The sequence below is a fragment of the Morone saxatilis genome, unplaced genomic scaffold, assembly GCF_004916995.1.
Source record: "Morone saxatilis isolate NCDOM2014 unplaced genomic scaffold, NCSU_SB_2.0 Contig12, whole genome shotgun sequence".
NCBI classification, from domain to species: Eukaryota; Metazoa; Chordata; class Actinopteri; family Moronidae; genus Morone; species Morone saxatilis.
In genome coordinates, this window is record NW_023339674.1 from 8,122,090 (window position 1) to 8,145,837 (window position 23,748).

Below are 23,748 nucleotides of genomic sequence, written 5' to 3' on the forward strand. Positions count from 1 at the left end.
CGACGTGTGATCTTGTTTTCCTACTAAACCTTCAACTACACCATGTGCTCCCGGCTGGGGATAGCCAGCCAACAGCTTGCGTAATGTTTGCTACCATCGAGGCTTATGTTTGAGGGGCAGGAGGTGAAAGGAGGAGGAGAGGCAGAAGGCCTCCAGTCACAAGACAGTCGAGTCCTGAAAACAAACCGTACATGGTTTTAACTCGAACGCCCTTGATAAACAATAAATTAATGCGAATACACAGCAGGTCTGTGGACTATGGATTATACGCGGTGATCAATAACAGTTGTGATGACACAGGACATGGTACAATAAAAGATTGCTTGGTATATAATGCAACATGTGTCACTTACTGTCTGTTATTAGTATCTGGACTTAATTAAGGAGATGCATAAGAAAGAAGAATATTAACATGAATATAGTATTATATGCCATCCTTCAACTGTACCTTGGGTGTCAAAATACCACTGCCTTTAATCTCTGCTAAACACTGTAGGATGAACTCATCAGGTCTGTGGCAATATTGCTTTGGCATTTCACAATTAGCATCTCCCTACATCTGAGTTCTTGGATTTCTCTCATTATCACTACCGTGAGACAGAGTCTCTCCGCCCAGATGAGAACAGCTTCCTCATCAGGCCCTAAAACGTGCCGTGTCTGCATTGTCACACATCACAAAACGTGGGGGCCGCGAGCTAGCCACCAGGCTCACGTTCCCAGTCCATTACTGTACCTAAAATACAAATAATTACTGTGCATTGTAGGAATTTTTTGTGCTTTGAGTACAGAAATAGTCCCGAAATATATTGTAGTTTTCTTAAAAATACTTACTTCCCCCCAACAGAGTTTAAATCGATTAACAGTAGTCTGATAAAACTTCTAATATTGTTATTTTTTTAGTTGTATCCAGTGTGGGAAAGTAACTAAGTGCATTTACTCAAATACTGTACTTGCTGCTTTATAGTTCCACCACATTTTAGAGGGAAATATTGTACTTTTTAGTCCACTACATTGATTTAACAGCTTTAGTTACTAGTTACTGTGAAGATCCAGGTTTTAAATATATAGACAATCATCTTATAAAATATGATTGTTATAGATTAAACTAACAGTATACAAAATACAAGAAAATAGCTTTAACCAGCCAAAACAAACATGCTACAAACATAATCACCAATCCAGTATTATAAGATTATGAGTACTTTCACTGTTGATATTGTAAGTGGGCTACATTTTAATACTCATACTTGTTAAGTAAAACCTTTGAGTGCAGGTCTATTTTACTTGTAGTGAAGTGTTTACATAGTGCAAACATCTGAGCTGTCTTCCAGGTTGCATGTGAGTAAGTGTGTGTTGCACTGATACTGAAATGTTGCAGCAGCCACTGACACACACAGTGAGTCAGACTGCATGTGACAATAAAAGTTTTAAAGTCGTTATATATATAAGACACACAATAAATGGGAGCGGTGGTGTTCGTCTGCTCACACTCCTTGTTTATATGTTTACCAAAGCACAAAGCTGACTTCCTATTCATAATGGAGGCCCTGACGTCCGGTGACAGCAGCAGAAACAGTTATTATGATTTCAGCTCCGTCATAGTGTAAATAAACTGGTGGATCTGGTTTGTCTACATGTCCCGTCCCGCTACACCTCCATTGAGATCCTCCTGTCTCTTTCAACAGGGCAGCAGTAGGTGCTGATTGTGCCGATGTGCACGTACTCGCCGTTTCGTTCCGCCATACATCTCCACCGTGTGGCCTCCACAGCAAAACAGAGCTCACCGGCCGAGTACCATTTAGTGTGTCCCCCCCAATTTTGTTCCCTTTCCTTTTCTTCCCGAAATGTGTTTTTATGCCATTTAAAGCTATTTAAAAGACCTCATCGTGTTAAGTCTTATTTTTTTTTAATTTATTTTACACACCACTTCGGGCACGTATGCGTATTTTCCGCGTCTTACCACGAGAAAGTGGCAAAAAGTCATTGCAGTGAAACGAAGTGGTACGCAGCCACCATTTCCCTTTTCTAGAAAACACATGATCCGTCCTGTCTGTTGATGCGGGCCTGAGGAGGGAGGAGACAAGGAGGAGTCAGGAGGGAGGTTATAAAACCACCTACGCTGTTGCTTGCCAGCCACCTACCACACACTTCCTATCAGGCGTATCCCCCCCGCGACCGTCCTCTGCGGCTTTTGAAGCAGTGGGTCAAACAACGACGCTAACACTGGAGCTGTAAAATTAACAACGGGGTGAGTACTTTAAATAAATCAGATAGCGCTTAGTTTTATGGTCTCATTTCGAAAGGCGCGAATCGCCCGTTAGTCCGCAACAGTCAGTGACTGACGTTACTTAACGCGACTAACCGTTGTTGCCTGACGTCAACGTTAACATCTGCCACAACCGGTCAACTCCGAGGCAAGTGACGACCAGCGCTCGCGGTTGAACCGGTTCGACTCGGAGACGTTAGCCCACGACCGTTAAAGAAGCTAAACGGCTGCTGCAACGAGGCACGCTAACTGAATCTGGAAATAAGAAATAAAACCCGTCTTTCCGACATATTTCTCATTCACCCAACATAGTAGTAATTTGATTATGAACATTTTACTACACGGTGTCCCATATAATCTAGACTCTTATACTGGAAATGGCAGTTTAAGCAAACGTAGGGTGTTTATACATTGTAGCTGTTTGCGTTGTGCACTTACACACAACACTAGTTTTGGGACCAAGACGAAGCTTTAACTTTCGTTTTGTGGTTTTAATCTTTGGAAATAAATAATACTGTGCTATCCGGTTGTTTGGTCAAGCTCAGTGATTCAGCCTCTTGTGAGAGTGTTGTTGTAACGCTTGCAAGTGTCGTGTTTTTTGTGTGTATGTTTCCACAGCTTCCCGTTTAGCGCCGCAGCAAAGCTCACCAGCCTGCGCAGTGTTGATCACTTGCGACTCTCTCTGAAACCTTTCTGTTTCGGAGGAAGTGCAAAATTGTTCCCAAAAAAAAAAAGCAACCACTGCCGCAGCCGCCGCCGCACACCAAAAAACAAAAACCACCCCAAAAAACAGAAGCAAAAATGGTGCAAAACAAGATCACCGAAGTCACTGGTTTCCACCGCTCCTTCAAGGTGAGTTTAATGTGTGTTAATGGGATGAGAGGCGAGATTGCAGATACATTTTGGGACGTCTCTATAAGCAGAGCACGTATGAAACAACCCCACCTCGCTGTGTATATAAATAAACACATCTGTTGCTCTCCCACATCTTATGGCTGAGCACATGTAATATGTGACAGAGTTGTTGGGTTACTGGCTGTATATCGGATGTTAATGGTGTTTTTAAGAGTTGGTGCCCATCAGCAGTTTTGCTGTTAGTCAGTTTATGATTCCAGGAGATAACAAACGCTCTTATCGTGTCATTGATACCTTTTTTTATCTTTACTCCCTAGGGCCAAAACCCCTTTGAATCGGACGACTTCACTAAAAATGGATCCCTTATTGATTCGTCGTTCAATTTCGACTCCTCCCCAAGACATGGTGAGTAGTTTTAACTTCGGTGTTTTTGAAGACTGAGACTTTTACGAGTTTTGCCTCTCACATTTAGTTTTCCCTTTTCAGTGTTTCTTTTATTCCCTACCTAGCACACAATGAAGGCACTCCTCTTTTTACAGACATACCTTCCAGCCAGCCTATCGACATCCCCGATGCCAAGAAGAGAAACAAGAAGAAAAAGCGTTGCCGGGCAACTGACAGTTTTTCTGGCCGATTCGAGGGTAAAAGCTTTAATTTCCAGCATCAAAACGTCGTCGTTGTGAAAAACTCTTTAACATAAAACACCATCCGACACCTCGAGAGCATTATTCTCCTAACTCGTCCAACTCTGTGCCACAGATGTCTACAGGCTGCAAGAAGAGGTACTAGGAGAGGGCGCTTATGCCAGAGTGCAAACGTGCATCAACCTCATCACCAACAAGGAATACGCCGTGAAGGTAAACAAGCAGACGCACTTAACGGATAACTAATGTATTTAATTTCTGGTGCTTCGTTGCCTCGTCAGCAACTCTCTTACACACTGTTGAAGAGCTCGGTGGAAGGAAACTAGGCTACGGGTTGTGCATCAATGCGTCCGTGCTTCTTTCTTTTCACAGGTCGTTCTTTAGAAATCTTTGAGGAAAGTTGTGATCCCGGGGCAGGATGCTGGCTTTTCTTCCCCCCCTCAGTGCAGCTGTGTATAGCGGATGTCTGCAGGCCTGTGTTGTGCTACTGCTGCACTCTGTGTTAGCAGGCCCCTCCCCTCACTGTTTTTACACTTTGTCAGCCTATCGGAGAGCTGGGACGGAGATACCCACCCCTCGTTTCTTTACTCTCGTTGCCTGCAGAGGACGCTGTAGTGAGAACATTGTGTACTGGTGACTACGCCAAAACAAAAACCCACAGAGAGGAAGGAGGGGTGCTGGGTGAGAGTTACGACCCAGGGTGTTTACACTGCTTTGTTCTCCTTCTCGCTCAGTACAGTTGTACCTTTTTTTTCTCCTCCTTTTCCTCTCCAAATGGGGTGTGGACTGGTGAATGCACGTCTTGACTCCCGGGGACTTCCTTTTTTGGCTTTTTTTAAAAAATATACTTCTTGTTTCCTCATTTTAGGAACAAAACACGGCGATATTTGTGCAGAAGAGTAACAACTGGGGCTTCTTTTACGAAGTTCTTGGCCCCGAACCTACTAATCCCACTGAGACACTGGACGTGAACACCGAGCTATTCCTGAACTTGTAATTAAATCCTATTTGCAGTTTAATTCTGTTAAAGTTTGAAACAAAGTGCCAGATAAAGGCCGGTCCTCCACACATCAAGTGTCCATATCACACCATTAATATTTCAGAGAAACCGGAGCACTGATTCTGTAACGCGACCTGTTCGTATTGTTTACCCTGGGATGGTTTGGTAGATCCCTTGGGACTCTGCCGGTCTGGGGGGAGGAGGCACGAGGGGCCGGCAGTCATTGGAGGTCATTTAGGAGTCGGTGGGGGCTCAGACTGCTCCTGCCAGATGTCCAGTCTCTCCTCTCCCCTCCCCCTCCCAGACTGGGGGTGAGTTGTGTGGGCTTCTTGTGTTGCGATTTCAACAAAAGCCCCACAGGCAGAGGCCTATCTGAAGCTCCTCTCCTTGATGGTATTATTTCACAACCCCGGGTCGATGTTTGAACCTGTTGTGATTTGGCGGGGCCTCGTTTTGCAGCAGGGCTGTTGTGATTCTGATCTGCGGTTTCGGATAAACAACCATAAACCCAGTTAGACCGGCATCTGCACGTGTCGTTATCAGGCGTCAGGGTGGGAGTTTTGTGTCGCGATCAGGAGAAAGTGAGCCGATTGTGCTGCTGACTCAGACGGGAACAGTGCAGAGGCTTTGGGCTGCTCACAGGCCTCTTGTCTGTGCATTAATCCTGGACACACACTGCAGCTCGGGGCCCCGCTGGGCTTCAATAGCAGCTGTAATCCAACTACCAGGAAGAGAAACACGCACAGCCTCCCGAGCAGACAATAACTAACCGGGGCTGGAAAATTCAGGCCTTTTGCTTTGGTGTCAGCAGTCTGTCTCTCTGTCTCTCTTGGCAGGGCACCGTGCAGCTGGTGGCCCCTCTGTGGTTTGGTTCCAGGCAGCACAAAGTTATATTTAGAGCATTTGTTTTTGCTGTTATCGTAAACCGCTTCGGATTAGCCCACGGGACGTTTCAAAGGAATGCTTATGACTCCTTAAGAGCACTTAGGGTTTAAATATCACACATAAAGGCCAAATATAGAGCCGCTGTGACATGCTGCACTGAAAGTAGGTTACCAGTCGCAGGGCTCAGCGTATGGAATATAATCTGTGCTATACCGCCCGGCCTACAGTAAACGCACACTTCACTCAGATATTAACTCTGTCAGACCTGCTTTTCCTGAGCCATCAGATCACTGAGTCACAATCCATCCTGCTGCTGTGGAAAAACATGAAAGTCAGACTCATTTGTTTGCCACTATGTTTAGATACCGTGACTGAACCGTAATGCTCTGTTCCAGATCATCGAGAAACGACCAGGTCACAGCCGCAGCCGTGTCTTCCGTGAGGTTGAGATGCTCTACCAGTGTCAGGGCCACAGGTAATGTTCTTCTGCCACCACCAACTAGAGTAATGCCACCTGATGAATGTATGGATCAGTCCCGCAAACGGACTGATCCAATTTGTGCTGCGTCTTGTTTTATTGAAGCCTCTTCGTCCTCTTACTCCAGGCAGCGGTTTAATATTCTGTTACCGTCGGCTCATGTTGCTTTTCTCTCTCCTTCCCCTTTTTTCTGAAGTAACATCCTGGAGCTGGTCGAGTTCTTTGAAGAGGAAGACAAGTTCTACCTGGTGTTTGAAAAGCTCAGAGGAGGTAAGTGAATTACAGCTGCTGTTTATTTTTAAACATTCCTGTACTGCATATGCACAGTCTCTAGTGTGCAGCCAGTTGTTTGTGTCTGCGTGTGGGATTCACTCTATGATTTGTGCTTGTAAACAGATGATATACTCTTTATTTCCCCCCTGTTAGGGTCCATCTTGGCTCACATCCACAAGAGACGCCACTTCAGTGAGCAGGAAGCCAGCGTTGTCGTGCAGGACATCGCCAGCGCTTTGGATTTCCTGCATAACAAGGGTGAGACGAACAAAACGGCAAGCAGTTATTACCGGCTCATGATCAGCAAACAGGCAGAACAGCCCCAAACACGTACATGGACCATGAAAAGGGTCTTTGTGTGGTACACAACAACTTTACAGGAGATAAAACTGAGCATATTTGCATTATTTCTTGTTCAAATTGACCAAGCACCCTTATTATTCACATTTATTGGAACTGGAAAATGCTTGCTTGTTGTTTTTAAATGATGACTGATTGTTTTAATGTTTTTATTTTTCTAGGAATGGCACATAGAGACCTGAAACCTGAAAACATCCTCTGTAAGAGTGCAGACAAGGTGAGTTTACTGCAAACATGTTTGAGCCCAAGGTTCAACTAATGTGGTGATAAAGTGCGATAAGTTGCTCTAAGATTGTGACGATTAATGACTTTATTCCACACAAACGATACGAATGAATACAAATTAAAAAAAGCAGATGAATCTGAATGATTCTGAACTTGAATCTCTTTGTCAGATTTCCCCGGTCAAGATCTGCGACTTCGACTTGGGCAGTGGGATCAAGCTGAACAGCGACAGCTCCCCCATCTCCACCCCCGAGCTCCTCACTCCTGTAAGTCCGCCGGCTTTTAGAAATGGGAACGGGACATACACGTTAGCACGATGTGGGTGTGTAGAGCGAGGAAGAGATCATTCATCCGGCCTCGGTCACATTTGTGTCCTTGTTGGGTGTTTCAGGCTGTAAAACGACGTCTTTATGAAGTCCCACAGGCTGGTTGTCTATTGGGCGATCCTCAGTGGTGTTAGCTGCAGGACAGCCCGCTGATTGGGAGAGAGAGAATATGTTTAGAGGTTAAGATCGTTCAGCTTCTCTGAAATGACAAGGATTGTTTCCTGAATGTCTGGCAGCGTTTGTCTTCTCTTATCGGAAAGGTATCGGCAACACTTGGATAGATATCACTCAGTTTAACGTCCTGCTGCTTATCAGTCGCAAATATTGAGCCCCGAGTGTTTGGAGGGAGGAGGGTTGTGATTGTTTAACCTCTCTGCTGCCGTCACAGCACAAATCTTCAGTGCCCAGAAAAGTGAGACCCCTACAACCTCCGAGAGGAATGGTAAAGTCGAACTGGCAAGCTTTCTACTTGTGTCAACACATACTCAGTCCGATGGTTGTCCAGTGGGGGGGAGACGGACCAGAGCAGGTGAAGGAGAGAAGTTCAGTGTACAGGAATGTGTGTGTGTGTGTGGGTGTGTGGGGGGTTTCTACACTGGTAACTTCATCTTCCTGTAGCAGGATTAATGGATATTTGAAGGGGAGATCGTTGTGGGACCATGAGGCGCCTCGTATTTAGTCTGCACTGACTTCAATGTTGTTGTTTTTTTTTGTTTTAGGATTTGATTAGAAGTCAAGATTTGTGTGTATGACCACAAGATGTAACGCAGAGAGCGGAGTGGAAGAGCAGTACGCTGCAGGGTACACATTGTGACTTTTAACAAGGCCGTCTGCAGTATTACGAAGAGGTTACAGTGAACCAAAACACACCAACTCTCTCAGTTCCCCTTTCTCTCTCTTCTCTCTGCGGTACGACAGAAAAACATCCCCCCTCTTTCTGCTCAGTCTCCGCCCAGAGGCCCCGACCGCGCTTGTGCTGCTCTGCGCTTTCTTTATGTTCTTCATACAAAAGGCTGTGCATACGGCTTGTTCTAGAAACGTTAGTCTTTTACCCCATACACCTAGCAACTGAGATGTGATTGGCTGGACCGGTGGGAGGGGGAGGGAAAGGGGGGAGGGACAAACACCCAGGCTCTGCTCATGCGCTCTGGCTTGTTTTCCTTTGCCTTGATCACAGGAACAATGTTATCTGATTTTTTCATCTCGCTGCTGGCACACACATTCCTACAGTTGCTGTTTCACAATACAAAGTGCGTTTGCAGGTTCTGTTTATGTTCCTCGTCCCACCGAATGTGTCTTTATATTAGTTTAATCCAGTGGCTGTTTGGGGATGGGCGAGTTTACGAGGGACTTTTCTATTAAAGGGCTAATTTTAGTTTACTCAGAAATCCGTACATGTGGATGCCCGTCACATGAAATAAATCTGAGCGATCGAATGTCAGCGCTCGTGTGCAGCCGCTGGTATCTGCGAGGAACTGCAACGTGAAAACAACACACGCAGCAGCACAGTTTACAAATAAAATCATGGAAATGTGTCTGTCTGAGATGGAGGTGCAGCTGAAACAGAACCGGTCCTCTTACTGTAAGCCTCTTCAAATAATCCAGAGGTGTGTGTCTGTGTGTGTGTGTGTGTGTGTGTGTGTGTGTGTGTCACCAGTGTGTGTGTGTGTGTGTGTCAATATGGTCTGACGAGTCACGTGGTTTCAGGAAAGCCCCGGGTTGCGATGCCAAACGAGGTCTGCGGTAACTGCAGCTGATTAGCAACTATCTGCAGCTTACAGGAAGGTTTTAGGAAGAGGTGAGTGGTGCAACTTCAGAAGGTGGTTTCAGCAGCAGGAAGAACAACTCTTATCGCCGCTGGCAGAACTGAACTGATCTTTTCTCGTGACTTTTATTTTGGTGGCTTTTTAAAACGAGATTAGCCTCCGTAAGCGAAAGTCTCCTTTTGTGTCTTCTTATTTCTCTGGCAGCTGCATTAGGCCACAATCCTGGGGGCTCGTCTGCGGAGGCCGTCGCCCCAGACATGATGTTGTTGTTGGTTGGAAACGTGGGGGTTGGGATTTTCTCGCCGACAGAAGCAGCTTTGTCTGAGACGAGATTCCTGTGCAGCACTTTTTCATTACATAAGGCGTGCAGCGGAGTGGAGGAGGAGCTGAGAGACAGCTGGGGTTTGGTACTGGGACACAATGGAGGCCTGCTCAATATAAACATGCCCACTCACAGATGGAGGAATATAGGCCAGAGGGGGTTTGATAGAGGGGACGAATACTTAACAGGTATTCCCAGAGCAAGTTCTCAACATTTATATCAGTAGTTACGATGTTTGGAGTAAATCTCAAAGAAAACAAACCCTTGACATGAAATAAAAGTTCTTGATTTCATTGATAAAAAAGAGACAATTAAATCTTTCCCACAAATATCTACGTGTCCCGCTGAACTACCGACCTGCTCTTTTTTTCCCTCTTCCTGTTCCTAAAGTATTAAAACAGCATTTGGTGTTTGTGTTTCCAAGTTATGTAACTGCGGCGGGTTCAGCCCAGTCTCTGGCTCTGCAGGACGGCCAATCCTCTTTTCCCTGCTCCGTGTTTGGCCTAATTTGTCTCTCGGCTACATAACGAGGCACCGTCAGAGCTCGGTCGCTGGCCTCAGCCCGTTTGGTTGGTTTGTGTACAGCTGGGTGGTCAACGCAGTGACTCACTGCTGCTGCCCACACACACTAACCTGCTTCATTATAGCTCAGCCTTCCCTCCCTCGACATATCTATAATTGTACATGATGTTCCTACTTAAAAAAAAAAAAAAAAGAAAAGCAGGGCATTTTAAACAAACCATCACTGCAGATCAACATGTGACTGTCACACAGCCCCCCCCTCCTCCACGAGGAATCAGCTGAGTGAAGGACTGTGAATGTTTCTCTCTCTGCTGTAGCTGACTGCTCTCTGTGACAAACCGCTCTTTTCGTTTCCTCTTTGTCTCTCAGTGTGGCTCGGCAGAGTACATGGCACCCGAGGTGGTCGAGGCCTTCAGTGAGGAGGCCACGATTTACGACAAGCGCTGTGACCTGTGGAGCCTTGGAGTCATCCTCTACATCATGCTGAGCGGCTACCCGCCCTTCGTCGGCCGCTGTGGCGGTGACTGCGGCTGGGAGTTAGGGGAACCCTGCCACACCTGCCAGGTAAGAATTTGATTCGTTGAGCCCCTTTTTTTTTTTTTTTTGAGCTTTTCTAAATCTCGTACGGAACGATGTATCTTAACTGATGGTAAATGTTTTCTGTCCGTTTCTAGAACACTTTGTTTGAGAGTATCCAGGAAGGGAAATACGAGTTTCCAGAGAAAGACTGGGCTCACATCTCCTCAAGTGCCAAAGACCTAATTTCCAAACTTCTTGTTCGGGATGCCAAAAACCGCCTGAGTGCCAGCCAGGTGCTGCAGCACCCGTGGGTGCAGGGGGTAAGTCTAAAGTCAAGACTTCTGCAGGTCTTTAACAGTCTGTTTGGCTCAATGCTGAGATTTATAACTAACTCGTGTTTATTGTTTTATTCAGGGTGCATATGATACTTTACCAACATCCTTCTTGCATCAAAGGTGAGCGGCTGTTACAGCTACAGACTGTACTCCTTCAGATATTATTATTATTATTATTTTGCAGCTCGTATTTGATTTAACTGACGATTGTTTGCCTCTCGTCCATTAGAACCAGCAATGCCAGGGATCTGACATTCTTTGCTGACAAGGCCATGGCTGTGAACCGACAGCTGGCTGAGCAGGACGGCATGGAAGACCAGCAGCAGCAGGAAGTCCCGTTTGTTGTCACCGCCACCGGTTCTTCCATGCGCCTCTCTCCTCCTTCCAACTCCAAGCTGGCCAGGCGCAGGCAGCGAGGCAGCCAGCCGAAGGGAGGGCCCGTCTCTGCTGCAGAGCTCCGTCAGCTCTTGGCCCCTCTTGTTATTGTGGGAGACTGTGCCTGAACTCTTTCAACCCTGACCTCCGACCTTCCGTTAAGATTAAAGTCCAGATCTAAGACTCTCCCTCTCCTCCTCTGGCCCCTCTCCCTGACTCTAGCTGGCCCTGGTTCCTCTGCCATTCAGGCTTTCTTGCCTCGCTGTTAAAGGGAGATGCTACTCGCAGCCCTTTCTCTAAATGCCTTCTGCCCTCCTGCAGCACTTCTGAAGCACATCAGCCCAGGGCCTGCATATAGCAAATACACACACATGTGCATGTCAGGGTTTGGGAGGAGGGCCAGTTAATGATTTGGGAGAGAGAGAAAGAAAGAAACAAAGAAAGAAAGAAGTATTTTCTAAGTTATGTTCTTTTTTTCATAAAACTCAGTTCAGAAGAAATCCGAACACTTATCTACAAAACTAAGCTCAGACACCAAAGGACAACCTGTTGTGCTGCTCCCACGTTACAACTGGATCCACTGTGAATTAAGTTATCTGGAATGTTCTCTTTGCCTGTATGTATGTGCACGAATGGCCCGTCTGCAGATACGTACAAGCTTATGCAATATGCCAAGATGAAGGCCGTTCCTGTCTCGAAGGGATTCAGTACGAGGGGTTGGAAGGGCTGTAAGCCGATGCTGTCCGTGCCTGGTGCGGTCCATTATGTGCTTGGGAAACTATTCAGATTTTTTTTTTATTTTGTTTTTGTTTTTTTGTCTCCATTTAAAGATAAATTCCTCAACACTGTAAATGTCTGAGATAAAAACATGCACTCATCTAGCTTGGTGGCCATGCACTTAATGCTCCTAGAGCCGAGAATGTTTGTCTGTACCCAGCCGTGACTTACTGTTGCACCGATCATAGTTCATTATACGAACGTGTATGCTAAATTATCAGTGGCCACACCTTTTCAGTGTTTATATGAAGCCATCAGGCAGTCTAATAGTGTTGAATTAAACTATTTCACTTGTTATGATGCAGGGCCACCCCCCCCCCCCCCNNTCCTCCCCCCCCCCCAAATGAGTAAGACCTCTGAGCCTGCTCGGGAGTCTCTGTGGTACGTTGGTACAAGCAAATTATGTTGAATGGCTAGGCAAGACTGGGTCAGTACTTTCATTGTAAAGCTTTCATGTTCCCTCGCCACAACCAGAACTTGTAATTTTATTTTTGTTTTGTTTTTTCCAACAGATCAATTTATGCATTCGATTGAACCTTTTTGAATATTTTGGCAGTAAAAGTTCGAGCTCCTATCAGGGGTCTGAAAAGCACATTTTGGCCCTTGTGACCCCCGAGTGTCATTTATTGATTGAATACTTTTATTTGGACCTTTTCTATTCCCCTCAAAGGTTCACCGTTGTCTTGTTTTGACGAGAAACCCTCCTCCCCCCTTTACAAAATAATGACATTACAAATTTATTACAAAATAAAAGGCAGGTGAGATTTTTCCAAAAAAAGAAACATAAAAAAAAAAGGAAAAACATTCCACAAAAATGAAAAACAACAAAAAAAGTCTTCCACGGACGTGTAGCTGTATTAAGTTTACTTTATTTTTCATGTTTGAAAACTCCATGGTAATGTGCCACACTGATTTATTTTATTTTTTCCCCTTTTTTTTCCCCTTGTGGCTGTTAATAAGCTTTTATTTTCTATGATTTTCATGCAGGTGCTGTTCAGTTCAGGTGAAACACCGGATGTTTTCCTTTAAGTTTTTTTTTTTTTTTTTAAATGTTTTGTGTTTTTAAAAGTTCAGAGTATGTGGTGTATGAGGGTGAGCTGGAAGGGTTTAGTTGATCTGGAGCGTTCATGCCCAGCGAAGGCAAAGTTTTTAAGTTTTATTTTTTTATGTGTAAGAGTTGGCAATAATCCTTTTCTTTTTCTCGTTCAGTTTTAAGTTCATTAAGCTCATTCTGAAACTGACAGGTAATGGACTGGTGATGAGGTCTGACAACACTGTAGCCATTTCACCAAAGAGGGTTCACGTCATGATACTGAACACGTTGATCCATCACCTGAAGCAGTGAGCGGTGCAGACTTCTGACTGTCCATGTCCTGTAGCCAGCACTGCAGCGACGGTACTCTGGAAATGGCTCCTTTGGTGTCAAGGACCCATTATGCTGATAATAGGACACTGTATTAGTTCTAAAATACCCTTTCTACACATGCATAGTTATGGGGTTTTATGTCTTATAATAAGACTTACTTGAATTTGTGTATGCAGCTGTTTCTTCTCCATTTGGGAAACTACTTTGCTATCAGAAATCTCAAAGCATTAAGCTGATGATTTAAAAAAAAAGGCAATCTTGGGGGTTTTTGAAATTACCAATACAGTTCAGTATTCTGCCTTTTTCCTCCTTTTTGAGCATCAAACAAGTTAGTCCCTACTTTTTGATAGGGTTGGATACTCAAACGCACAGACTTTGGCCACACTCTGTAAAATCCTCAATGGTGAGAGTTTTCCTGGTCACGACCATTTCTACTTTTTCCTTTTTGTCAAAAACGGCAGTAGCTTTTTGTTTTTTCCTCGACTGCCTTTTATTGGGGGGGATGAGGGGACAAAATGATATCCTTAAAGCCTCGCAATTTTTATATTGTAAGTCATTTTGAAGTAAGGAAGTGTTAAAACTCAGTCATTCATTCAAATGGACAGTCCCATCATCGACCTCCCCACAAATCTGAATGTAGCCCACCAGGCAAAAGCATTTACAATCCAGCAGCATTGATCAAATGTTTTATAAATGGTTCATTTCATGGACGTGGTGTGGGGTTATTCTGTCTGTTGATACAGTCCTCAACATATGATATATTTTTTTTGAGTTGACACCTGATTTTAACACTGAATCGCCCCAAAACCCATTTTTGTTCATGGGAAGAAATTTGAAATAAGTACAAAAAAAAAATATTTTGATTTAAAATAAGCACTTTACTGTACCATGTGAATGATTGCAGTTCACTCAAGGCAACATTTATGACTAGTTGCTACAGAATTTTGTATTGTTTTTCTAAAAAAAAAAATAAAAAAAATTGCAATAAAATGCTTTGAACTACTTTGTGTCTGGTTTACTGAAACGTCTGAGAGGAAAACAACTGCGCCCTCGCTTGTATCTCTAGTTTCATATTAACCAGCTGTGTTATCTGTTTCTGGCCAAGGCTGTTTCATCTGATTCAAGTGCTGTAAATCTTTTTATCAGCAACACTCCCTGATACCTGAGCTGACTATGTCACATATGTCCTTGGCTGTTGGTAAATATGAGCTCAGTTGTCTGAAATGTGACGGTGGTTTCACCTCTGAGTGAGTGTGTTAATGTGTGAGTGAGTGAGTGTGTGTAAGAGTGTGTGTGTGTTGCACGCTCTACAGTACAGATAGGCCCGATCTGACGAGGGACTGATGCAACCTGCTGCAAGAGCTGCAGCTCTCCTCTCATATGCCACCTCATGAGCTCCCGGGAATTACAGAATGACTTCAGCTGAACACCAGTGCATCATTTCCTCACCGCTACATGTCAGGATTTGTCTTCCTGTGGGGGAAAGAACAAAAACCTTCATGTAGATACATAAACTGGGTTTGGTTAAAGGTTGAAAAGACGAATAAAAAACACATTAGGACAAAAAAGAAATAACTGATGAGCTATTAGAGCTGCAGCTATTTAGGATTCTCATTATGGGTATGATTTATCTTTATTTGATTAATCAGTTAATTGTTTGTCCTATGAAAATCCAGAAAGAAATGGTAAAAAAACCAACGTTCAGAGGCCCAAAAATGTAAAACATGGTTATCATTTAATAATGATGTAAAAACAAAAAGAGGCAGCTAATGCTCTCGTTGTGACCACTGGATAACTAAAACACTATTAATTATTTCAGCCTCTATCTCATTTATCACATTATGATTCCTCCATTCTCTCACTATTTAAATCTGCTGCACCTTCACAGAAATAAATAGGAGTTTAATTTAAAAAAAAAAAAAAAAAAAAAAAAAAAAAAAAGCAAAAACATGTCAATTGCATAACTTAATATCTTCAGTATCACGTCATCAAGGCAGGAGGAAATCAAATGATGCAACAGCAGAGAGTTTCTGTACAATGATCGATGAGTCTCTTCACAGGTGTCTGTCTCCCCCTAGTGGACAGTTCTCACACCTGCATGCAGACTGGAGTGTAACTGAGTACATTTACTTAAAGTATTTCCATTCTATGCAACTTTATGCTTCTACTCTATTACATTTCAGAGACAAATATTGTACTTTAACTGTTTCATGACCTTCCTGTCCAGTTAAAAACCCACACATCTTCAAATTTGGTGATTTTGAATTGTTTCTTTATGGGTTCAGAAAATTATTCTATTAAATATTTAAAAACCCTTTTGGATTAACAGGAAACATGTCGTCACAAAGCTGAAAACAAACTGACTTGATGCTACAAACATGATGAGCTTATAGAAAATGATGCATTGCTGTTGATTAAACTACTCAACAGTTTATAAAATAGCTCAAATTAGCTCAGCTTTGAACATCTACAGCAGTAAAATACAACAAACACGTTAATAATATAATATATTAATCCCAAAACATCATTATATCATATAATACTTACATACTTTTACTTAAATAAGGTTCTGAATGCGGGACTTTTAGTTACAATGTGGTATCAGTACTTTAGCATGATTTTATGAGGATGGAGTAGATTATATCCTCAACCAATAGATTAGATTGTTTTTATTTATTTGCTTACAAACATTAGATATAAAAAGGGAGGAGGGAACAAATCCACCCTGTGTGGGACACAGATCATAAGATTTGAAGTCATGAGTTTCAATTCTCAGATCTGAAGAGGGTCGTTTCTGTTTCTGCTCATGAAGATTTATAAAATAAGAGTCTTGTGATTTAGTGGTTCATATAAATATAAAACATTCTTGTATAATTTAGTATTTATTGTGTTTCATGATCTCACTGTTTGTTTTTAAACTAAAAAAGTATTTTGTGACTAAGTTAAGAAAAGTGTTAAATAAAGTTTATTATCATATCAGGATGAAATAGAAATATTATCCTGATAACGAGGAAACAAAAAAGGAAGCGTTATAACATTTATTGGTGCCACTTCTATTAAAACCCAACATATCTGCATCATATGACCTGATATAGAAATACCAGATTAAAGAAGACACACGATACAGAATATTATACAAATACAGACTTATTTTTTAGTCTCTACATACATGTTGTTTTAAAGCTAAGGGATTGTTTATAGCCTATAAAAGGACAATACTCAATAAACAATAATCAGAGGACATTTGTTAATGCTTCCTTTGAATCAATAATATTCCCATAACATTAACTATTATTAACCCTGTCAATCGTAAAGAAACCTCTGGATCGTAAAAATACAGGAAAAAATACAGATTTTGTTTACAATATTTATCCTAAACAACATTTTCAAAATAAAGGGCCACTTCACTTTTTCACATTTGTCATTGTGAACTTTTAACTTGTTTCCCCAATGAGCCCTCGTGGTCGACCAGAAGGGTTCAAAGAAATGATATACATGTGTGTATTTTATAATATATAATCTATATTCTAAAATCCAATTCATACTATATAAACACAGAAATCCAGTTGGCTGTTCTCATCTTTCTAATTACCCACCAGTCAAACCATCATTCATCATTTAAACAGTCAGTTGACCTGATAACAGTCTGATCTGCTTCTCCTTTAATACTGTTAGTGGCTGTTTAAAGACTAATGCTAATCCCTGCTGTAAAGTATGTCTATAATAAATCTGTTAAATTAAGTGTGTTCTTTAATTTGGTTGAGGCATTTCTTCATGAGAGGTCAAATGATTTAGATTTGTTGGGTTTTAATGTGCTTCTCCATGGATCTCCCATAAGCTTCAGTGGCACCAGACAGCATCAGGACATTGATTATGATCCATTGACCTTTCCTTCCTTTTTAGTTTCCTTGCTCAGTAGCAGGAAACATTAATTAACACAACAAAGTCAACACATTAAAAAAAGAATTCAAGTTCAATTCAACCAAATCTTTCTCAGGTTATTGATTGAAACTGAGGAGTCTCCTGGTGGTTTAACTTTCTTTGGACACGTGTTTTATACTCACAGGACAGGAACAGTCTGAAGTAGTGAAGCAACGCAGTTACTTGCTGATCCATTTCATCTCACAAGATCAACATTACAACAGTCACACAAAGTATTAATGTTTATAAAGTATTAAGCTGCCTGCGACAGGGCCGTTCTCACAGCAGACATTTGAACTGGTCACAGCAGGAAAAGCTCAGGTGTTGTTAATAACATTAACGATGTCTCTGTTCTTCAACACAACCTGAAACTGAAATCATTCTCTTTATTATTCCCACCTGTGCTTCTCCTGCTGCGGGACGTAAACTACATTCAATGGAAGATTTTTAACAATATGGCCCCTAATGTTTTATTTAATGGATTTCCAGTGTTTTCCTGTTACATTTTTTAAAGCTTTCAGTATTTAATCTCAAACTCTTTATACTATTATACTAAATGATTTAAACTGTGATGTCATTTTAGGACAATACAATGATAGAAATATATATATTTATATATATATATGGCTACTGAGTTGCAGTAATAATACAGTAAAAATGTTAAATCACAAGTAATTATTGTGATTAGGTTACAGCACCATTCTGTAATTTAGCAATAAAAAAGTGTGTTTTTACAGTAATATTGTGCCCGATTACTGTAGAAACACAATACATTACTGTAATATTGCTATAAATTATTGTGAATTTACAGTAACTATGATGATTATTACAATAACCTATTGTAATTTCTAGTTATATTATTGTATTTTTTACAGTAATATTGTGACTGGTACTGTAGAAACACAATACATTACTGTGATTTTCATGTATATTACTGTTAAAATAATTGCTGTATGCTACTGTGAATATACAGTAATATATTTTACAGTAATATATATCCAAACTACATTTTACCTGCTGAAAAAATATTGATTTTCTGTTGAAGAAAATGAACAAATGTACAAGGCAGCGTGAAATTCAGCTTTATTAAACACAAGAAATAATAAAAAATGTAAAATAAAGTTATAAAAAATAAACCAAAAGATCAAATAAAACATATACATGAGAGAAGTTAACACATTTAACATTCAATTAATATTATAATATTTAATTTCTTCACTAAAACGTTTAGATCCAAGTGACTCTTTCAAAATAAAACATCTCTGCAGCTGTAAGTGTGAGTGTAAGTGATCACAGCGCTGATTACCTTTATTGATTACCTGTGCAGCACACCTGATTAGGACTCAGGTCAGGTGTTTTTGTGTGGAGAGCACAAAGAGCTCAGTGCAGTGTGTGCAGTGTGCATGAGTGTGGAGCAGCAGGTAGGTATCACGAGACTGCTTAATTTAAATGTTTGTCTGAATTAGAAATAAGTTAAAGTTAAATATTTTCCAATTTTTTTATGTGAAATAATTTTTGCTATATTTAATGTTTTGTTTGTATAGATGCCGAGGTTAAGGCCTCTTTTTATACTTAAAATACATAGTGTTTTTTTTTAAAGTTAAATCATGTTTAACACGTTCAACACGTTTTCTGGATGCACACAATGTTAAGTTGTCAGACAAATGTAATCTCACTAATTAATCGATCTGCTGACATTTAAAAGAGTAGTTTGACATCTTTATTTCCATTAAAGAAGCATGAACATGTGATGTAATAGTCAGCAAATTGGATGTTTATTTCTACACCTTGACCACTAACTCCTGCTGTAAACTGTGATTATATATAATCTGTATTTATTTCTGTATATAATCTGTATAATTTATATTGTGTTGATTTAATATGTATTTTCTAATATTGTACCTGGAGCTGCTGTAGCAAGTGTCCATCAATAAAGTTTATTTATAGGTTTTATTCCCTTTTCCAGGACATTTTAGGGATTTAAAGACTGAATACCTGTGAAATAAAACATTTTAAACACTTGTCTCACTTATTATTTCTGTGTGAAGTTTGAAACCACAGCTCTCCTATGCGGAGCACTAATGAGCTCAACAAGGCAACCAACGGAATAAAGTCAAAAAGAGGAAATACTTTAAAAAAAAAAAACATTTAGAAACTCTTTGTATTTATGATTTTAAACTAAAAACCAAACACGTTAAAAAACGTTTTTATTTATTTTAACAAATTAAAAAAAAAACATTAACGGTTGCCGTTAGCCGTTAGCCGTTAGCTTTAACTGGCAGTTAGAGGGAGCTCGCGGGGGTTAAACGGTCTTTAACCTTAACTCTCGTGTGACGTCAAAGAACGCAACGTGTGTGTGAACTCTCGCGAGATTTCAACCACCACCCCCCCCTCCCCGCAGAAAAAAAAAAACCCCTCCCCTCCCCGAACAGTCCAACATGGCGCCGTAGGGACGTTGTTATTGTTCCGTCGCTCCCTCACAAGCTTTCACATTACGACGAAAAGGAAGAAAGAAACGAAACGTACGCAGAAAAAAACAGACGAGCGTGTTCACGCGGGCATGAGAGCAACAGCCGGAGATAATGCTGAGATCCACCGGCTTCTTCCGAGGGATTGACTGCCCGTTTTACTCGGAGCTCAGCGACGGAAAAGGCAGCAGAAATGGGTGCAACAGACCGTACTGTCACTTCAGACACAGCCAGCAGCGACGGCCGTCCTACGGAGCACCGGCAGATGTTAAGAAGCAGAGGGAGCTTCACTCTGCACAGAAAGGTGCTGAGTGTTTTATTTAAATCCAAGGAGAAACTGTACTTATTGTCTTCCTCCCTCCTCCCTCTTCTTCTTTCTAAGAGTGGGTTTTCCAGGGTTGGACCTCAACGCCACCGATGACAGTGTGAAGTTGGCGTTATTAATTAAGTTATTAAAGCGTCTTACTGCTTTTATCCGTCTATGGTTGTTAACTGAGGGAAGCACAGCTGTAGTGAGCCCACACAGGGAACTGGAGTGTCAAAGCAACAGAAGAATAACAGGAAAGAAATACAGTAAACATCTGCTTTTTATTAAACGAAAGAGTAATGAGGTACCAGATAATGTGGTAGAAATAGTGAACAAATAGTCACAAATAAAGTAAAATGTGCAGTTGATGTGGAATCAGATGAAGAGTAAAGTGTTTGCAGGTAGCAGCATAAAGTAGAGATAAAGATATAACACTTTAATTGTTTTTATCTGTTAAGTAAATTCACTTTGAAGAATAACACCTTCCTTGTCCTGAAGTCTACAAGTTAACTTCTTATGTTTACAACAGAGAGTCTGAGTTATAGCTGCACATATTGTCGTGTATGTTTTCTAATGTCTAAGATTGAGTGTCTCCTCGTGATGACGACTGTGTTAACAACTTTTATTTAGTGCTGCACAGTTAATCGACACAGAGTGGAGATTGAAATATGACCGTATAAGTGCGGTATGTAAACTGGAGAAGCCACAGTTGTTTGATGAAGGTCAAATGTGTGACAAACAGCATTATAATGACGTATTGTAGTGCTGCGGAGAACCTCGACCTACAGATGTTGTTCTCCAGACCTGCAACATTTCCACATAATCATGATTTTAACTGTTTTTTTCTGTAGTAATTGAACTTGTGATGTGAAAAGGTTCATTCTCACACTAATCACGAATCATAATAACAACAACATGATGTGTTTATCGTGCGGTCCACGTTTCTTTCTCCCGGTACTCTGATACCTAAACTCAAGGAGTATAAGAGCTACCTCACTGCATGGAACCGTTTGGATAAATAAGACAATACAGCATTATGCTCCGGGGATTACTGTGGCACTAAAATTGAATGAGTGGCCTTCTGTCACTGAGCGAATGTTCAACTTTAAAGTTGAAAGGCTGAATTTTATGTCAAAGAAGCTGTTGTAATGTGGATGGATGCTTAATAAGGTCGGTATTGTGGTCAGACTGTGATCGGTGCAGCCTTAGTTAAAAGCCCGAAGCCAGTAAGTAAGTTTTTATAATTTTATTGTTGAATTGTATTAAGACTGTTTGTCTTGCTTCCCTCCAGAACAAGGTTATGATCCATTCAACCCAGAAGTCGTGAGGCCGCAGGAGCAGCAGAATGGAAAGCCGGCTGAATCGGGAGACCTCAGCGGCGCTCTGGAGATGGTCAACAAGGCCATCGAGGAGGTCCGCAGCGAGGTGGAGAGAGAGAAGCGGAAGCTCTCGCGGATTGGGGATGAACCGTACGAGCCCAGCAAGAGTGCCAAGTTGTCGCCACCTGACGCTGTTAAAAGTAAAACGCCACCTCCACACATGGCCTACGACCCCGGGAGTTATCAGATGACATCAGGAGGTTATAATCCCGCTCCCAGCTGCAGCAAGTACACCTTGGATTCAGACAACCAGGGGAACAATAGTAACTCCATGGAATATGTTCCTACTTCGGTGAAAAAGCCTCGGACACACACGCACCAACTCCCCTCTCCTCCCCCTAGTCCGAAGTACTCCAACAGCACATCCTCCTCAAAGTGTAAATACACTGTGGACAATTCAAGACCATCTACAGATATGGAGTATGACCCGCTGTCCAACTACTCGGCAGGAATCGCAGCGAGAAACAAGAGGGACAAACGCGCACAAGCTGTTAAGACGGAGAGGAGCAAAACACACAAACTCCCGGGATCAGATTTGTCGGATGAGGAGTTTGTCGTAGCTGTGAAAAAACCGCGGCAGCAGAGCGTAGACTCCAAAAAGTACACTTTCTCTGACTCTGATGGGGAGAGCTCTGGAACAGAGTATCGACCCACCTCGCTTAGAAATCTCCAGCAGAGAAAAGGCAACGGTGGGTTGTTTTGGGACGCTGAGAAAAAAGAGAGAACTGGAGGTACGCTAAATGCACTGACACAGAGGAATAAAGAGGACTTGGCAGGGGACTCGGATGTTCAGGTAGATGTTAAACGAAAGGACAGCCTAGAGAAAAAGAAGGTTGCTAGTCGAACTAGTCACGATAAAAGTGGCAAATCTGAGAGAGCGCACAAACTTGAAAAAGAGGTAAACAAAACAACCGGTAGTAAAAGTAGTAGCAGCAGCAGTAAAGACAAAGGGTCAGTAAAGAACTTGAACCAGGACTCTGCAAAGAAGGAGAACAAGAGTCATGGAAAGAGAGATGATAGGAAAAACACGGTTAAGGTAAAAACATCTGATAAGGTTCAGAGGGAAGGCAGAGACGAAAAGAGAAGCGATGGTAAGATCAAAGCTGTGGAAAAAGTAAAAACGGACTCTAGCAAACGAGATAAAGATACAGAAAATGGTTCAAGGGAAAGCAAGAAACCCAAGTTATCAGACAAGGAAAAGGAACTAATCAAGTATAAAGACCGCCAACACAAAAATGGTAAACTTGATAGCAGTAAAAAGGATGTAAAGAAAGTTAGTAAAAGCAGTCCTGGTAGCGCGAGCAGTAGTAGTAACAGTAAAGGCAGTTCTGCAAACAGCAAAGATAAGGTCAAACAAAAACTCAGCTCATCAAACGGGAAAAGACTTGAGGACAAGCGGCGAAGTCAGAGTCTCAGCCACGCCGATCTGTTTGGAGACGAGAGCCCGGAGGAGGCCGAACGGATGGAGGTGGACGACGACGACGAGGAGCCCGAAGAAGTGCTGGTGAGAAAATCTGCGGATGCTCTAAAAAGGGGACGTCTGAACAAGAGGAAAGTGTCCGAGCTCACTCCGTCTTCCTCCGACGACGACGAGGGCGACCGCTACGTGGAGGGCAGCTCGGCAGGTAAGGACGAGGTCGACGATGTTGGAATGGACTTCTCTAGTTTCCAGGAAGATCTGGACTTTGACTCAGATCCCATGGAGGAGTGTTTGCGGATCTTCAATGAATCCAAGGATGTGAAGAGGGAAGACAAGGGAAGGCAAGCAAAACAGGTATGAGTTTTTTCTTTTCCCGTCATAGTTGAGTTGCATTTCTTTTTCACATTTTCCATGGAACTGGATGAGCATGCCATGTCGTGCCCTCTCAGCCCTCTAGGGATTCAGAGGAGGAGAGAAGCACAGAGAGCACTTTAACCACCCTCTTCCCCGGTCAAAAGAAGAGAGTCTCCCATTTTGTTGCCAAAGGAAATGTAAGTTTGTGGCTTCTTTGTCTTTTTCCATCCCCAACAATGTTTGTTTTAAAGTCAGTCAGCGAGGAGTGAACACACAACATCTCCACCTGTGTTAGAAAACTGTATCACAAGGTACAGCAATTCAGAATTATTCAAATCAATTCAAGTAATCAATTACTCAATGGTTGTTGACAAAACAGTAATTGTTTAAACGTACAGTGTGTAATTTCTGCCACTAGGACAAGACAGTCAAAAGAATAACTAAAGACAAAGTTTGATGACGTTGTGAAGTAGCGTGGGATCATAGGAGTTGTCGTCACCAACGTTGCCGTCAACTTCTCCCGGTTAGGATTCCTTCAGTGTTCGTAGTTCAGGAGGTTTTTTACCGGGAGCCGAATTGTTTGCAGAGGTCTCCTCCTCTCCAAA

The 23,748-nt window shown here is 42.1% G+C and overlaps 2 protein-coding genes across 3 annotated transcripts in view; both read left to right on the forward strand.

Moving 5' to 3' along the window:
- The first annotated feature begins 2,986 nt into the window (after positions 1-2,986).
- On the forward strand, positions 2,987-12,252 carry mknk2b (MAPK interacting serine/threonine kinase 2b). 2 transcript variants are annotated; one of them, XM_035653940.1, is made up of 13 exons: positions 2,987-3,118; positions 3,439-3,526; positions 3,661-3,762; positions 3,881-3,978; positions 6,046-6,125; positions 6,325-6,398; positions 6,555-6,659; positions 6,923-6,978; positions 7,157-7,252; positions 10,292-10,486; positions 10,597-10,761; positions 10,856-10,896; positions 11,006-12,252. In XM_035653940.1, the coding sequence occupies exons 1-13, from the start codon at positions 3,068-3,070 to the stop codon at positions 11,277-11,279; spliced, it is 1,425 nt and encodes a 474-aa protein (XP_035509833.1). In that variant the 5' UTR covers positions 2,987-3,067; the 3' UTR covers positions 11,280-12,252. The 2 variants fall into 2 exon arrangements, with proteins under 2 accessions (XP_035509833.1, XP_035509834.1); XM_035653941.1 differs by lacking the exons at positions 3,661-3,762; positions 3,881-3,978.
- A 7,545-nt stretch (positions 12,253-19,797) lies between these two features.
- The window catches only part of rexo1 (REX1, RNA exonuclease 1 homolog), a 14,772-nt gene continuing 10,821 nt past the window's right edge, over positions 19,798-23,748 (forward strand). Inside the window, exons 1-3 of the mRNA XM_035653416.1 lie at positions 19,798-19,987; positions 21,282-23,143; positions 23,239-23,340. Of these exons, the coding sequence (XP_035509309.1) occupies positions 19,798-19,987; positions 21,282-23,143; positions 23,239-23,340 (2,154 nt within the window). The remainder of the gene's footprint in view (positions 19,988-21,281; positions 23,144-23,238; positions 23,341-23,748) is intronic.

Excerpts from the sequence above, each read along its gene's own strand:
- mknk2b (XM_035653940.1), top strand. The coding sequence starts at position 3,068 with ATGGTGCAAAACAAGATCACCGAAGTCACTGGTTTCCACCGCTCCTTC. Across the intron at positions 6,399-6,554 it reads GTTTGAAAAGCTCAGAGGAG|GGTCCATCTTGGCTCACATC; the intron begins GTAAGTGAATTA and ends CCCCCCTGTTAG. Across the intron at positions 6,660-6,922 it reads GGATTTCCTGCATAACAAGG|GAATGGCACATAGAGACCTG; the intron begins GTGAGACGAACA and ends TTATTTTTCTAG.